The 18069-nt window shown below is 37.0% G+C and overlaps 1 protein-coding gene across 9 annotated transcripts in view; it reads left to right on the top strand.

Annotated features, from left to right (window-relative positions):
- The window catches only part of DYNC1I1 (dynein cytoplasmic 1 intermediate chain 1), a 289513-nt gene that overhangs the window by 25736 nt on the left and 245708 nt on the right, over positions 1–18069 (top strand). For 5 of the 9 annotated variants that reach the window (XM_088797746.1, XM_088797748.1, XM_088797745.1 and 2 more), the window contains exons 2-4: positions 6073–6189; positions 12241–12355; positions 15043–15133. In XM_088797746.1, the coding sequence (XP_088653872.1) occupies positions 6082–6189; positions 12241–12355; positions 15043–15133 (314 nt within the window). In that variant the 5' untranslated portion in view covers positions 6073–6081. Of the gene's footprint in view, positions 1–6072; positions 6190–12240; positions 12356–14991; positions 15134–18069 lie in introns of all 9 variants that reach the window. The other 4 variants (XM_088797742.1, XM_088797747.1, XM_088797750.1 and 1 more) reach the window with 1 other exon arrangement.

Genomic DNA, 18069 nt, shown 5'->3' with positions numbered 1-18069 from the left:
TTCCAGAACTGCTTCAGAAAGTGTCAAGAATGATGGAATAAGTGTGTTCAAAGTGAGTGGGAGTATTTTGAGGGGGATTAATGGCAATGTGTCTTTTACTGTAATACATTTTTAAAAAATTTAAACACTCATCATAGTTTTTGATCACATTTCGTATTTATGTGTGACCAGATTTTCTTCACAACTAAAATAGTATATCACAACAGATTGAATGCAGAAATAGGTACAAGAATCCAGTTGACTTCTATGGAGCCAGATATTAAAGAGATATGTGAAAATGTAAAAGAATTACACTCTTCTTAATAATTTTTTTTTTTTTTTTGTCTTGGAAAGTATGGCTGTTTTTTCATAAAATTTTTTAAACGATTAACAAGTTTATTGTTATTTTTAAACTAATTATTAAATAAATATTTACAATTTTATCAGTTTTAATTTTTTTAACATGGTTAATGTTAATAGATATAACCCACATAAGCCAAAGCTCTTTGAGGTCCTTGATAATTTTTAAGAGTATCAAGGGATGCTGACACTGAAATGTTTGAGAGCTGCACATCTACAGTATATGTAGACCAGGACTGGATACCTTCCTACAATGAGATGGATTTCATTAAAATTTTTATTTTTATAGTGTACTGATGGCTGTAAAAATTTAGCAAGTAACCCTCCCACATTATTCACCAGCCATCTCCCTCCTGAGACTTCTATAACACTCTTTTTATTGACAGTGTAATATAGCTGCACAAATGGATGAATGGTTGTTGTCCCATTCATCCCGTGGCTTCCTGTCCAAGCGCAAGGAGGCAGCTGTCTTTTGTGAGAAGCTGGCAGGTGAACCGAGGTTGTGAAAGATCAAATTTCTTATGCATACCTAGTGGCAGATGAAAAGTTCAATAGCTGATAGTGAATTGCTGACAAGAGCAGTTGTCTTCAGGCAGGAAAAGAGAACTTGTTTCTGGGTATCTTTTTTCTTTTCTTTTCTTTTTTTTTTTTTTTTTTGTCAGTGAATCTGACAACAGCTGGGCAATGATTTACACCTCCTAGGATGCTGACTTTAAGCTTAAAAATAATTTACATATGCCAGCATTAGAAGTGGAATCTCAAACTGCTGCCAATTTAGACAACCTACAGGAAATAGAGATGTATATTGTTCAAAAGCTAAGCCTAGGGAGTCTCTGGTTCTCGGCAGCTGTGTAAACAGAACTCAAAACCCTTTGCTTCTCCTCAGTTAGACACTTGGTGCTAAACCAGCCCATGATGATATATGCAGAGATGAAAATGAAGGTGAAAGATCTCATTTTGGGGTTCAAGAAAAGCTGTAAATTTGCCTTTCTTTATGGATGTTTGTGGACATAAGACGTGAGGGAGAGGCAAGGTTAACTGGGAAGGCAAGGGAGGTGTGAAACTAATTTTTGTTCTGTTTCCTCCCATCTCAGTTTCTCTCTCATCTCCCCATTCTTTCCTCCATTGATACATAGGCCCATGAGCCATTTCTGTGATGGAACACCAAGAGTGACCTCCCTGCAACTAACTTGTTAACTAGAAAAGAAGCTGTGTCTTCAGATGCCTCTCTATCCTCTGAGGGAAGTGGGTAAGATAGGGAAGGATATCTACTTGTGACATCTTGAGTTGTAATTCCTGTGTTCAGCAGAAAACTCGAGAAGAATTTTATTACGATTACATTAAATGCCGACATTTCACTTAAAAAAAATACTTTTTCTTTGAGTCCTACCTTTTTAGCCACATGCCTTCCATTTTATAAGCCATTGAGATAGAGAAGCTCCTTCTATTCTCTCTGACGTGCCTTACAATAAGCTCTAGGAGCACAGATGGAGCCTTCTTGCTCTGATTGTATTGCTATTAAATCAGTAACATGTGAGTATACGTTTAGTGTATTTTTCACTGTAACATTTTTTAAATGATTGCAGTAAACTTTGATCGATGGCTTTAGTTATTGAATTAGGGTGGAATGAATGATGGGGCAAGAATTGGCAGGGTGAAAAAAAAAATAATAGAAGAAGAAGCAAATTTAGTATATGAGACTCTGCTATGAGGAGAGCTGATCAGGGGATGGATGCAGCTCGGGGAGACTGAGCCGTAATTTCTCCTCGACCAGGGCAGAGTTAAGCCGCGGTGGGTGGGCGAGCACGTTGATGATCAATCAAGGAGGAGACTTACACCCAGAGGTGGGTTTGATTTATCTGCTTGACCCCTTACTATTTGTAAATGAAAGAGACCAGCTTTTTATGTGTTGGAAGCCAGTGAGGAATACGTAGCAGCAGGTAGCTCTGATTCTTATTTTCTTAAACTGAGAACCTCAGAATTGTCTTTACAGGGACCTGCGTGAGCCACCAGAATAACTCGTGGTTACCTATGCTTTCCTCCTTGATTTTGTTTTGTTTGATATGCGGGGAGACTTAGTGGGTCAGACTGGTAAGCTCCTCTCTTTTCTCCCCAAAAAATCCTGTGGAGTTCAGTGCTGACACTACATTTAATGCCACTATTTAAGCCATTTCACAACATGTAAAGGCCCATTCATTAGCTATAAATGTGTACTTGCCAAACCCTTTATGAGATACTCTTTTGAGATTTCTTATTCTCATAGGGGCTGATGCAAAGTGTCTGTTTTGGAATAGATCCAAGTTATCAATAAGTGGAAGGTCTAACCTTGTGGCTCTACTACCTTTAAAAAGTGAAGTGTGTTATTTGTTATTTGAAACATCACCACTTAATATAATTGTTTAAAAGTTCCCTGGGTGTTTTTGGTGTATATTTTTAAAATATTGGCTCTACAGCTAGTAACACCAACTTAAATGACCAACATTGTCAGATACGTTTATCGGGTTGTAAGTAGACCTTTGCCCTTTGGAGAAATGTACTGAGACTACACCTTACTTCCTGCTGGTGAATGAAGTTCTTCACAAGAAATTCACAACAAGTACAGGATTACATGGTTTGCTCCTTAATGACCAGAATGTATAGCTGAAGTCTTGCTATTTGATGGGCTGGGAATGGTAGATAAAAGTTGGGAAAATGTGGGGGAGATGGAAACTTAGAGTTTTCTAAGAAGTTTCCACTAGCCGCTTTCAGCATAGAATGACACAGCTATCATTTTAACAGTGATTTTTCTGATTGTACATTTAATTTTTGACTGCAGGAAATGTCAGAAACATAACTCAAATTGACCCCAAATTCCAGATGGTTTCTGGAATTAGGTTCCAATTTTCTCTTGCCAGGATTTTTGCCCAACAGTACTGATAAACATGTCTTGTATCAGTTCTATGGCTTCTCTTGAAAAAAGAAAATCAGAAGATCTGACTACTTGGGTCCATATTCTTCCATGTCAACCATCAGTTGGAGCTGGATAGAGCTGCCTCCTTAGGGGTTGGGTTTCTTCTGTGACTGGCCTCAGTTACTGCTTTGCTCCCTCATGTTATCTGCCTGGCACCTGTAAGACTTTGAATTTGTGGCTCAGATTTAAAAAGTCCTTTGTATACGAATGACCCTGAACTCGAGTCCACAGCCCCTGTGTCCATTCAGCTTCTCATCTCAGCTGTATATTGCATTTATGCATTCTTTCTGCCCAGAAGTCCCGTTGACCCCCAGATTGTTTTTGCATCGTTTCCTTCTTTGCCTTCTCATCCCAGTTTCACTGCCATCCTTCTTGCTCTCTCAAAGTTGAAATGCTACGAAATCTTTCCCTTTTGCCTTCACATCTAACAGCTACCCTGAGTTACTTCTTCCTTCGTGACTGTGCTGTCTCAAGTCCACACTCTTAACATTCTGTCTCTATGTTCCCCCGGTGAAGGTGCCATCAGCCCAGGTGGATGTTGGCTCCAGCCTCCCAGCCACTTGCCTTATTTCTAGTTGCTGCTCCCATCTGTTTTGCAGGCAGGAACATGAAGAGGCTTAATTAAGCTACTTCTATGTTCATTTTGTCACTTTCCCTTTTAAAAAGCTGCTGTGATTTCCCGTCACTCATTTTACCAATTGGAACTCACGTTTCTCTTTTCCCAAGGCTTCACCAGTTGCCTGCACTTACCCATTCTTACCGACTCAGGTTGGTACTTCCCGACTCGGGTTCAGCCGCATGTCTTGTACTCGGCCTGCTGGGTCCCTCTGCCACGGGTATTTGCCCATCCATAGCTTCCCTTCCTTTGCAAGTTCCTGACCTCATTCGATGTCCACTTCAAATTCCAACTTTTCCTCAAGGCTTACCTGTCCCACTCCACCAGATCTTGGTTATTCTTGTGCTCTGCATTCCCCCTGAACTTGTACGTTGGGATGAGCAGGGTAGTAGTTCAGACATGCTTCAGTTTAGGTTCTGCTGTGTATCGACTATACAGTCTTAGGTCTTGCTGAGCCTCCTTTAGCTGAATTGTTAAAAAAAAGCATTAATAATAACACTGGTCTCCTTGGGTTGTTGTGATGAAATGTGATAAGAAATGTAAAGTGCCTGGCACTCAGTAATCAAGAAGCCAATATCTCAGAGACCTCCCTGCCACCCCACATGCCCACAGCTGAGTTAGGCACTCCTTGAAGGAGACAATCTGGTTTGGTTCATCTTTGTGCTCTTGTGTTCTGATGCCTTATAGAGTGCCTCGCACAGATTAAATAGTCAACAAATATTTGTTCAAAGTGAAGACAGAGTTTGATCATGAATGGCAGATTGATTATTGTGGTTATTGGTATTTCATAAATCTTTGCCATCACACCATGAGCACAAATATGGACAGTAGGAACACAGTACACTTCTCAACTGTGTGTAATCATCAGAAAGTGTGTCTTAGGATGACTGCAGGTTCTTTTTTTCTTTTTTTTTAAGGAGGGCACAGCTCTCAGTGGTCCATGAGGGGGTCAAACCGGCAACCTTGGTGTTATTGGCACCATGCTCTAACCAACTGAGCTAACGAGCTAACACGCCACCCCCCTGCATGTTCTTGATTACCTTCTAAAGACAATGACAGGGAGTTTGAGGACTTTTCATTATTTTGTACTCTTTGGCTCTTTTTTGCTTTCTATCACTGTCATCTACTTAGGGATACATTATATATTCATCATACTTGCATACAAATAACATGCAAATGAATACTCATGACATTTATGGTTAGTTTTGTTTTTTTGGTTTTTTAAATCTCTATTTTAGGAATTTGGGTTAGAGGAGGTTCTTCATTTCTCAGTGTTACCATTTTCCTAGTTTCCAGATAGGAGCACAAAAGAAACAAATATCATCATTGGTAATTGGTGAGAGTCTTCTCCAAACTCATTTTATTTGAAAATATTTCCTGCACCATCACCACCAGCATCACCATCACCATTAACATGAAAATTAAATCTCAGATAAATTTTCCAGAGAACTTGCCATGATGTTTATCTCCTATTCTGCATGTTCACAAACATCTTTTGCTTTGAAAAGGGAAAGTGCCAGGATAAGCAATAATGCATCCTGTATGCAAATGGAGTTTTGTAGTAATAGGGTTGTATTAGAGATGAAATTAATTGTGACAGTTCAGGAGGAGTTTTACAGGAAAAGAAGATTAACATGTTAGGCCTTCAGTGGTTGTCTTCCCTGATGCATATAATGTTAGGCAAAATGAAATCTCTATGTGCCCAAGCTCAGTGGAGGAATGTTTATTGAGTCGGTGGAAATTTGAGCAGGGCACTTTTCTAAGGGTTTATGACAGCCTATTTTCTTCTCGCAGTGTGATCCATTATCATGTAAATTGGAAGTCATGATGATGGTTCTTTTTCAGTTCTCTTATTTATTTATTTAGTTTATTTGTCAAGAAACTTTTACAGAAAATGCGCTGCTTATTCTGAAGTTGCTATTATTCCTCAGACAAGAATAGACTATAACATTGTATTTCTTCAAATATTTATATATACATAAAGAGGGAAGAATTTATATAGAGTGAGACCAGATCTAACTTAACATGTTTCTTTGTTTCTTTGATATAAGCTAAATAATACAACCTGTTATTGCCCAACACTGGATTTCCTTTTTAAAGACTTTTGCAATGCTAATACAGAAATGTTATTTTTATATATTCACATTTTTTTTTATTTACCTCCAAGGAAACCAACATGTCTGACAAAAGTGATTTAAAAGCTGAGCTAGAGCGCAAAAAACAGCGCTTAGCACAGATCAGAGAAGAGAAGAAACGGAAGGAAGAGGAGAGGAAAAAGAAAGAGGTAAGTACAAGGTGTTGGGATGTTGGAGAAGCAAAGGAAAATCACTTGATTCTGAGGGACCAGTTAAGTGGATAAAGAAGACCTTCTAACGGAATCCATTTATAATGCCTGAGTAAAATAAGTGGGTATCTGCATACTCAAAGTAATAAGATTATTGCCATGTGCCATGCACTGGTCAGGCACCACCTAAATGCTGGGGAGCATTTGGTCCAGAGGTCCCCAAGCCCCAGATTCATCCCAGACTTGAATAGCACCCTGAAAGTGGGCTGTGATGTCTCTATTGTTAGAAATTCTTTAACTTTTTTGAGTCTCAGTTTCCTATCCTTAGTATGGGAAGGGTAACATATTTATTTTGTGAGGTTGTAAGAATTAAAAGAGTTAATCTTATAAAGCACATAGGAATACCAAAATATAGTTAATATTTAATAAGTGTTAGTCTTAAGAAAAGGTTTTAAAAAAAACTACTGGCAAGAACATTTTAGGAGAAAAATAGAGAATGATGCCAATGGATTTCCATGGTTTCCTAAGTGGTATATATAGAGGGTGCCAAAAAAATGTATACACATTTTAAGAAAGGAAAAAAAAACTGTATTAAAATTGTAATAATATATACCGATAACAAAAAATGAATACAAGTCATGTGTGTACATTTTTTTGGCACCCCCGGTATTTTTCAGGGTAAATAAGAATCTGAGGTCTAGCAAAGGGAAAACTGCATTTCCCTCCTTTGGTGAGAGGGTGATCATAGTAGAGTATACTCTGCTCCATGGACATAGAATTATGAGATATTAAAGCTAAAAGAGGTTTTAGAGACCTTCCATTAAGGTCTTTATGTCAACAAAGCAGCTGACACCCAGAGGTGAAATGTAGCTTTTCTGCCTGCGAGACCAGGAATCCAGACTCTCGATTCAATGCCTGGCTGTTGTGTCATGTTTTCTTCTGCTGTCTCAGTCCAACAAATAATTTATTCGTCTCCAATTTGTTGTGACAGTAGAGAAATAGTCCACATCTTGTACAAAAACCAAATGCCAAAGATAGTTTTGAATAGTTTTCCAAGAAGAAAAGTTTGTGTGCTTGATTGTATAGAAATCAGAGCTGTTTCCGTACTCACAGTTTTTCTTTGAGGAAAAAGAGAATGCATTTTGATACATCACAATCTGAGTCAGTGTTATTTCATATCATAAGGCTGGAGGACCAAGGTAACAGATTTATAATAATTATTTTCCGACAACGTAAAACGTAATTGCAGTTGCATTTTAGCCTTCTGCCATCTTATGTCTCTCCATTCCATTACACTATGATTGATACCATAGTTTATTTGTCCTTGCCAGTGTGTATAATCTTTTTCCTTTGGAGATCTTTGCTGTTATAGATGCATTCTTTGAATGAAGTGGAGGTGAGACTTGACAAGGAATGGGCATTCATTTCCCTGCAAAGCCAAAAAAAAGCGTTACGTTATTATGCTTCCTTTCCTTCAAATGTCAATACTTGCTGTAATTTTAAAGCACCTGTTATCCTTTACTAATAGCCAGTTTCCTTTTAAACTGACATTCTAATATCCAACTTGAATTTCATAGAATTACCACAAAATGCGATGTGATATGGGAAATCTGGTTCCAAATTATGCTGTCTGCTTCATCTTTGTTATTTTACACATTTGGAGGGACATTACAGGCAAACAAGACTGATGGAAACAGGCCACCCTTTTTGTTTTTCACACCAAGCAGCCTGATGGAGGTTTGGTTTGTTGCACAGCAGACAGAGCCCTGGGAGATGGGGGGGTGGCAGATGGTGGGAGTGTGTGGAGCACCCGGATTGTAGGCGTTCCTGGGCCTTTACCTAGAACTGGAATTAAAGTCACACAGTCTTGGTTTCCTCATTTCTAAACTTAAGCCTATGATATCGTGGCCTTGCTTCATGGACTCCCACGGCAATTCAGAATCATAGTCTCCCACCTCAGAGTTTTTAATTTGAAAGATCCAAATGGGGCCAGATTTGGGGAGCCACTGGACCACGTTATCTTAAGATCTGCCCTGGTTAAATCCTGTTCCTCCGCAACTCATCCCTCCAAAGCAGAAACCTGGGGTCCTTCTTTCACCACCACCCCTTCCCCAACTTAACAGTGGTCATCAAATCCTGGACAGATACAACACTCTCTTTCTCCCCCACTTTCCTTCTTTGTAAAATCCACATTCCAGCCAGACTCAGCTACTTACATAGCACCTATGGGCCCTGCTCCGTCTGGACAGGGAGTTCGTGAATATTCTCCTCCCTCTGTTTTTACTCTTCTTCTACTTCTCCCTATTACCCTTCACCTGGCTGTTAACTACGTGTCATTCAGTTCTCACCTCAAATGTCACATCCTCCAGAAAGCCTTCTCTGATACCTTTCTGCATCCATAACTCAGTTAGTGCTGCCCTATCCTTGACCTTATCAAGCCATTTAGCACAAAGCATCGTATGTGCCTCCTCACTTGTCTGTGCAAGCTTTGGAGGACAGGCTGGATGTTTTTCACCACTGAGTCAATGTTCGTGCAGATTCTGCCACTACAGTAGGCTTTCAGTCAAAGATTATAGAATGAATGAATGAGTGAATAAATGAATACATAAGCTAATTAGGGCAGATCTGAGATGCTGGTCACTGACATCCTTCCCACACACCAGGAATTCTTTCTGCAAATTTCCTTGGAAGCTTCTGATCCCGGGTCTATGGGATGCTCCAGTCAACTGGCCACTGTCATTGACTCCTGAGTTTCAGATTTGCTAGTTTTTAATGTTGTTTATAGAGAGTTAGAAATAGCCTTAGGCTTATAGGTTTGATTTTTTTAACTTTATTTAGGCTTGTATTGTAAATAAAACAAATTTAGAATAAAAAGGAAACAAAATGCTCTTTAATGCTAATCTGAGTAACTAGTTTTGCCATGACTGAAAACTAGTGTGAATTAGGACCACCCAGGTTGATTGTCTCCACAAAATCCAGAAAACTGTGTACATGTCTAAAATTACCACTCTCTGCTCCTTTGGATGTCAACTGCTTTCTTGGTTGTGGTATTATGGATGAAATCTGATTTTAAAATAAATACAGTGGCCACCATTTGAGACACAGACCCAATTGCATGAAAAATTGGCTTTCATACAGCGAGGTGTATTTAATGGGGCCACCCTGAAGTTTCATCCTGCCCTTGGCCTTCTGCCGAATTGCTGCAAGGTAGGATGGCCGGAGGTTTACTGGCCTGTCCTCACTTGTTCCTCTAATAACCACACAGCTGTCTTTGGAAGAGTGACTGATAATTCTCCTTTGATCATTTTTTTTTCTTCGATTATCCTCTGTGGGTCTCAGCTATGATTACTCTTCACAAGCAGAAATATCATTTGCTAAGGAAGACATCTTTAGCGTACTTTTAATTACTAGTACTGAGAAATCACTCCTTATTGAGTCATTAAAATATATTAGGATTCCATAGTATTTACATGGAATAAATTGAAAGTTTCACAATTAGGGCACTGGGTATAACTGTCTTGGATAAAGTAGCACCGTTTAGTTTAAGGTGCCAATTGGTAACAGGAACTGCCTTTATTTCCAGTAAACTCCAGTTACCTAATTTTACATTTTTCATGGTCAATTTGAGTGTTGATACCTTTCCTAAGCTTCTGTTACATTTAGATGAACCTTATTAATGTATGTCATTATACTGCCTGTTTCCTTAAGGATTAAAAAAAGGTGAAAGGCCGGGAATGAGGTGTAGAGGCCCCTTGTATTGTGAGAGTGAAATTTTGGAGCTGGAGTTTAGGAGTTCTTTTTGTGCACCAAGTATGGTTATCCATGTTTCTTGAATGCTTAATGATTAAAGTTAGAATAAAAAAACAAAAAACAAAACCAGATTCTTTGCCTTTCTGCATAGGACATGCATGACAGAAAGTTGTAGGTAATATGCCCTAAGTTTATTCAAAAGGAAAAGATTAGGCAGACCTTTTGCTGTTCATTCTATGTAAGTTGCTTTAGAACTTCTCAGTTTCATTACCAATGGCACTCTTGTCCTTCAATAAACTTTTATTGAAAGAATGAGAGAAGGTTAAACTTTTTTTTTTTATCCTAGAATATAGAAATGGCTCTGAGCATGGAGTCACTGGAAGGTTAGATGACTCCTTCTAACAGTGATTCTCTAAAGAGGCTTTCTGAATGGGGTACTTCAGAAATTGGCCTGAATGCTGTATCATTCTAAGGTTCTATAGCTGTAGAATAGCATTTACCAAAGGCAGACATTCATTCAACACTTTTTTAAGTTGAGCATCTACTATGTGTCTGGCCCTGATCTGGATGTGAGGATATCGTGGTGAATAAAATAAACACGTATCTGCTGTCAGTAAAGCTGATAGTTCAGCTATGGCTTAACTCTTCACTGTAAAACCAAACTATCCCATTTTGGCCTCCTAAGATGAATTTTGCTTATCTTTGTTTTTTTCGTATGTATTTTAGTAGCTACTATGGTAATTCCCTTTTCTTTCATTTCCCCGCTTTTCCTTCCATTCTTCTTTTTAACTTCGTGATATGTGAACATTGATATAGTTCTGTCTTTGCCTTTGTTGTACGCATAAACTTTGATACCTGCTTCAGTAATTTAAATGTTAAAAGTGGGAAAAATTGTGAACTGTGACATCTTCATGAATAGAGATTAAACTGCCGTTTCAGAATTTTGGGTTACACAAAAGTACCTGAATTCCTCTAGTACTCTCATTAGCCCTTACCGGCCCCCATAATGGCCGTTTTCCCTCTAGTGACATTTAGACTTCAAAGATATGAGTGCATTTTAAGCCTGAGGCAAATGATAACAGAATTATTGAGCTCAGCACTATGTACAAAGATGCATTTTGCTTATAATCAGGGTGTAGGTTACCATCTGAGAGTAAGTCAAAAGTTGTATGAGCTCTTTCTGCATTTGATGCCAAGAGTAAATGATGCTTCACTGCTGTGCAATGTACTCTGCACTCCGGAAGGAGGTCATGTGCCTGTAAGGGTGCCCAGCTTGCCCCAGAGGAGGAAGGTGTTTCTGATAACTGGATAATTGGTTTTTGACAAGCTTTAAGCCAGCTTCACTTCTGACAAAGCTTTGTCTTGAGATAGCTGCACATTGAATAGGGTGTTCTGTGTTTCAGACCTGGGGCAAATGCCTAGTCTTAAGAAATAACTGTATTATGAAAAAGAAAAAAAGACTTGGATGTTTAATTCCCCCAGGATCCCACCACTGACCTTCTTTAATCTGTATTTTGTCTTGTCACTATCCTGTAAAAGCACAAACTGGGCACAGGATCTCACTATAAGAAAGAGGCTTACACAAGATGTGTTTTTCAGATGGAATTTGGGAAAGGACGTTCTCCTAAATGATTTTTTTGTTCCATATTTTTCTACATGTGAATTTTCTCTTTTGAGTTAATATGTATAATAGAAGCCTATGAAAGTCATAATTAAGTAACAAGACTTACATCAATATTGTTCATGTGCCTTAATAAACATTTTAGCCTGGTTTATTTTAAACAGTAGTAAACTTAGATTACTGCTACAAATAGTGTATTTTACACTTACAGATTTTCATAACTAATTTTGCTTTTTAGCCAGATCCAAATAATTCCCTGTTTGTATAATCCCAAACATGCGGCGCAAATATTACAAACACACCCTCATCAAGAACTGATAGTATGTTTTCCCAGAAGGGACAAAGAGGTCTAAAAAAGCAGACAAAATTTTAAAAAACTTTACATCCTACTTAGAAAAAATATTTTTCTTTTGATGGTTTCTTTCAAGACCGGTGAGAGAAACTTTTATGCCATGTGATAGAGACAGGAAAAAGCGTTCAACCAAACAGAACGCATTGGGTTGGTAATTATTAAATGGGGCAGTTACAGTGTTTTTTCATCGTTTATACACATGATTAGATCTATTTAGGGCTCTGGCCTGGTCTTCACAGCCATGCATTTACCATTTCCAGTTTCAGCCAGCAAAAGCACACATGTAGTTCTGTCATTAACTTTTCTTGCTGGCATCTACCTTTTAAAGGCTGATATGCAGCAGAAGAAAGAACCTGTTCAGGACGACTCTGATTTGGATCGCAAACGGCGAGAGACGGAGGCCCTGCTGCAAAGCATTGGTATATCGCCGGAGCCCCCGCTAGGTACTTAAAAATTCTTGTGTTACTATTTCCATGGGATATACCATGTCCCGTGTTTACTATTCTTTTACGTCTTTTTAAATTTCATTTTTAAAGAAATTCTGTGGCTTAGGGTCCAGTCATATTTGTTTTTGGAATTAAGAGGCTGGAAGGATATGTAGAGTTGTTAGCAGTTTGCTGCTTATTGACTGGTTATATGGACAACTGTGTCCACTGTATTACTATTAGGTTACTTTATACTTGTTAAACGAGTTGCCGCATGGTAAATACAAGAAACCTTGGAATTTTTTCCTAAATTATTCTTCATTTCCATTGCTGAATTCCAACTTCTCTCTGCCAACCTAAATACTGTGACTCTGGTTATGAATTTCATAACTGAATGCTCAGTGGAAAATTTGAAGGAAAACTTAACATGCTAACAGATTAGCAGCTAATTAACGAGTTTAAATTTATTTGACTCTATTGTATATCTTGGTTTCATTGCTAATTGGCATTTTTATTGCAGTTCCCTTCCTCCAACTCATTTATTCTTAGTTAATTGTCCATGATCTTATTTTATCACTGGGATTTGGATATTGAACTATGTTTTATTTGTGTTGAAGGCACCTGTACATATTGTGTTTGTTTATTCTGTCACTTAACTGTGTATCTCTCATGTGATAAGTTATTTTATTTTTCTTTACCTGCTTGCTTTCCTTACATTTCAAAGTAATCCTAGGGTGTCTGTAAAACTGATGTCTAATATAGTTTTAAGAACTTTAAAAATAATACATATAAATAAATACAATATCAGGTCTTCTAAAAATGATTTGTTTTCTTTTAATTCTATCATTGGCTTTTATATTAAAACAAGTTTTCATGTATTTCCATAGTTACTTAAACTAAGAACAAAAATTATCCATGTATAACAAAATTACAAGTATTTATATCAATGTAAATAAGAAAAAGAATAATATCCAATAAGCCTACAAATTATTAAGTATTGTTGGATATAATTTAATATGTACACACAAACTAAAACACCATGAAAAAGCATTTTATACTCAACCTCAATTTGTAGTAGGTTAAAATCATATATCTAACAATTATATAATAAGCTGCAAAAAGATGTTGATTATATATTGTTTAGCTTCTTCGTGGTGTGGAAGATATAACCTATAGGATATTTGATTGATGGACCTTCTTTGAGGAGGTTGACAAACTTTTTTGTACTTACTTGATATGTGATATAAATTAGACACTTTGCAACCAATTACATTTTTGCCACAAAATAGCCTTAGGAATTCTGTTGCAATGTGAATACTGGTTAAACACAATAGTAGTATGTCCTATTCTCCTCTACCCTACACAAAACCAGCAATTGAACTTTAAGAACAAAACAGTTAAATATCCCTAAATGATGACCAAATTCTGAAATATTCCTGTATCCCTACCAGTAGGCCCTGGCAAGGGTGGACCCCATTTTCAGTTTTTATTCATCTCTGACTTACCCTCTGACTTATTGCAGAGGATAATCGGTGAATTAATTGTGAGACCACATGAAAATTCCTAGTTTTTTGACAGATCTGCCATTGTGTTATAGGATTTAGACAAAATAGTTAAACCCTTTACCCTGTTGAATAAATAAAAGGAAATTGCACATGATTGAAACCAAATGGGAATCTACAGTCATGTATTGAAGTTTCTTTCTGCCCATATGGCTTCTTTGGCATGTGTGATATTGAGAACCCGTTGAATTCATCTGGCCTGGAGCCATGTTGGCTATTGGGTGCAGCTTCTATCGGAAGGACATTTGGCTTGTATCTGAAGGATATAGAAAAAAATACTTTTTCTTTTTCTTTAGCTTTCTTCTTTTATTATCCTTGCTCTCCAATATTCAGCTCGCACTGACCTCAATCTTTGAACTTGTTTCTCCTGTCCTCAGAGTGACAGTTTACTTACGTGCACAAGGCAATGTCTTCTAGAGCTGCCAGAGGCAAAGGAACACAAGTCCCAAACACAGTAAACAGCACAATGGGATGTAACTAATAATTAAATGTAAAAATAAAGCATCTTGGCATTTTCTTTGTTTTGAAAGAGATTTTTAAATTATAGGTTCAACATTTACCCTCACCCTATCTGTCACTTAGTCTCTCATAGCAAATATAGTTTATAATCCATGGACAATAGATTTCCCTCCAAATGCAGACATGCAGTAGACTTTTCAGACTCCTCTTAACCATTTAAATTATCCAGAATCACTTGTTTCATAATCTTTTAAAGTTTTATAGACACTCCATTTTCTTTTTTAATAGGTCACATCTATACTAACAAAATAAAGTGGAGAATTAGAATTAACTGGATAGTTCATACCAGAGAAATCTTTGACTCGAATTATCTGGATAACTATATTGATCCTCCATTTTACTTCGTTAAGCTGGACATGGCCTTAGAATCCCTAAGTTAATTCTGTCAAAATTCATTTCAAATTTTAATTTCCAAAATATAAAAAAATTCACTTGGCTTTCTTCCTTTTCTTTCCTTTTTTTGTTGTTTTTTTTGGTTTGTTTTTTCTTATCCCATCTCAATCTCTCCTGGCCATACAACCACTTTAATTTGGGCCCATTTGTTTTAATTTGTCTGACACTGCTCTTCCCCAGTGCAGTCGCTGCATTTTTTAACATGGGATACCTGTTATTTTCATTATTTAGTCCCAACCCCTATGTCTCCCTCCTCGAAATCAGTGAGCACTCCCAGTGAAGCTGGAAGCCAAGACTCAGGTGACCTGGGACCATTAACAAGGTAAGAATTGTCCCTTTACGAAGGCCATGGTGGGATGGCAATAATACCTCCCTCCTCCCCCCAAAAAAGACCTAAAAACCTTACTACTTCATTGTGTACTGTAAAATGTGCATGCATCTGCCTGTATCCTCAGTCATTTTATGCTTGAATTTATGATGGTTTGCTATTTTAATGGTATAGCAATGATTTTGAACACTAGAAATGATAAACTTAATATGAGCCTTCCTTGAGTGGGCTAATTTAGCACGTGTCTTGTTTAACAAACACAAACATATCCATTAGCTTCAGCCTAAAAGAAAACAGGAAAGGACCAAAGACAAATGGAATATATATCCAGCTTCTCATTATTCTGCTTTGGTTTTGGTTTCCATGAGAATCTTTGTGACTCAAACACAGATGTTCGAACCCTAGATTTAATTTTTTGCAGTGTCTTTTTTGTTAGCTTAATAGAGTTGACTAATTTGTCCGAAAACTGTTTTTATTATTATTACTGATTATCATGATCATCAAGGTTGACAGCTCTGTTTTATGAGTCAGTTGCCAAATTTTCATTACACTCTGACTTCTCAAAGATTATGTAACTTTTGAAAGCGGATATAGACATTTTCTAATTTGATCCCTGAAGAGGTATCCAAAAGGAAAAGATGTGAAGAGGGAAAGGAGAAGACTCACTGATATGCATGGACTCATGGTAACTTTCTTAGTCCAGCTCTGCCTTCACCAGGAGTCCCACATGCAGATGCACATAGGCAGGTAATACAAATGAGTAGAGTGTGGGGGCCTGTGGCAATTGGTTAGCAAGCACCTTATTTATAAAGGCCAGATGGTCTCCTCACAGCTCAGGCGGTTCAGCTCATGTGGGAATACAGACCCACTTTTTCCACATTTTTCAATTTTTCATGAGAAGCTAAAAATTCAAGTATTTGTATAACCATCCTAAATGTTAAATGTTAATGACTTTGTTAAAAGTAGTTATGGGCCAGATTTGGCCGGCAGGTTGGCAATTTGTGACTTCTGTTTTTGACTTTTAATTAAGAAAGAAATCATAAAATACTTTAATACACTTCAGATAAGAGAAGAAACAACCATTCACAGCACTGCAGTTCTAACAAATCAGCCTTGGACTTGTCTATATGCCTTTTAATTTTTATTTACCTGTATGTATTTCTTGCTACCATATGTGGTACTGGGGGAGAGGTACATAATTTTACTTTTTGCTTTTTTCATTTAACACATTGTCATAAGCATTATCTTCTGAAAGTGCATTTTTTTCCATATAGGCTGAGATGACTTTGGTAGAGAAAAATGTGGAAATGAGAATACTCCAGTATTAGTTTGAAGTGTAGGTTGTTGTTGTTTTTCTGTCTGAAACTGACATGTAAGACTGGTATTATATCACCCATATCTGCCTGTTGGTGTGTTTCAGACTTGAGTATGTATTTTGTTTTGATAGAGCCTTTTGAAAGCAGTGGACACTGCTTTCAATTTGAGAAGAATGAAAGCAGAGGTTTTTGTGGGCACCAGGCTGGTTTATTTTAGCAAATCGCCTTTGTGATTTGGGGCAGCACACGTCTTCTCTCATCTTTTGCTTTGAACACTTCAAAAGGTCTTTGAGGGGAAAAGAGGTAGTAATAACAGTTATGTAAGATCTAATATTTATACAAGAGCTGGCACGATATAATCACATTCCTTAGGGGGTCCACTGGTCTATCATTAAGTTAATATATTTGCCTCTTTCTATACAGTGATGGTGTTGTGTCATTAATTTTTAGTTTCAAGGGGTACAGTTGGCAGCATTAAATTCTATTACTGAGTTCTTAGTTGACGAGTCCTTCTGAAAACTTTCTAGAGAAATCTGACCTACACTGTTAGCACTCTGGGGCAACAGCAATTATTCCTTCTCAGAGAATATCACTCTTCATTTCTTCCCACTTCTTACATGACTTTTTTTTTTTAACTGAAGAAATCACTTTGGAGGAAATGCCGTCCACTCCTACCTCACAGAAACTCCAACTAGCTCTAATTCTTTATAGGAACATCCTGGCAAGAATAGACAACTAAAAGTCAAGGAGTAAATCCCTCGCTAAGTGTAGGTTTCATAGGAATACAAGAAAGTTGGCATTGAGGAAAAGATGATTTTCAGAAAAACTGAGCAAAAGTTTGCTCGAAGAGAAGGCATCAGAAATAGCTTAGTGAACGTTGCCCTTGTTTTGAACTTAGGAAAATTCCACACAAATTTATGTTTTTGCTTCCATAAAATAGCTATGACAGTTAAATTTCAGAAGAATATTATATTTGTTTTTAAATATATTATATTTGTTTAAAATTCCACTTGGAATTTTAAATTTCAATTTAAATTTTAAATTTTAAATTTGTTTTTAAATATATTATATTTAAAATATATTAAATATATTAAATTTTAAATTTTAAATTTGTTTTTAAATATATTATATTTGTTTAAAATTCCACTTGGAATGTCTTTTTCTGTAGAAGAAACATCTTTGAAACAATTACGATTAACTTGAACACTTCATAAAACCTGAGACTGGGAAAAGAGCTTGGTAGTTCCTAAGAATATAATTCAATTGTCATAAATTTGCCTATTTGTGTGGAATTTGGACTCTGAAAAATGGAAAATGTTTCAGAAGATACCTTAGGAATCAAATTAACATATCGGGCCCTACCTAAAGGTGCACATAAATTGTCATTCATTTGCCAAAATTTCAAACCTGAGCTAAAATTTTCTTTACACAGCCAAATTGGCAAACATTTCTTATATAACCCCTGTAAGTGGTTAATCTGCAATTTAGCACACTTAATATACCCTATTATAAAGAAAAGATTAAAGCAGTGCTTTTAAAAAAATCAAGTACAACAAAATTCCTTTTATTAATTTTTAAGAGCAGTTGAGTTAATTTTTTTTAAATGAGTGAACA

This window comes from Rhinolophus sinicus, chromosome 4, assembly GCF_057876585.1.
Source record: "Rhinolophus sinicus isolate RSI-liver-muscle chromosome 4, RSI-T2T, whole genome shotgun sequence".
NCBI lineage: Eukaryota > Metazoa > Chordata > Mammalia > Chiroptera > Rhinolophidae > Rhinolophus > Rhinolophus sinicus.
Note: the sequence above shows the minus strand (reverse complement) of the source record. Positions and strands in the feature narration are given on the sequence as shown.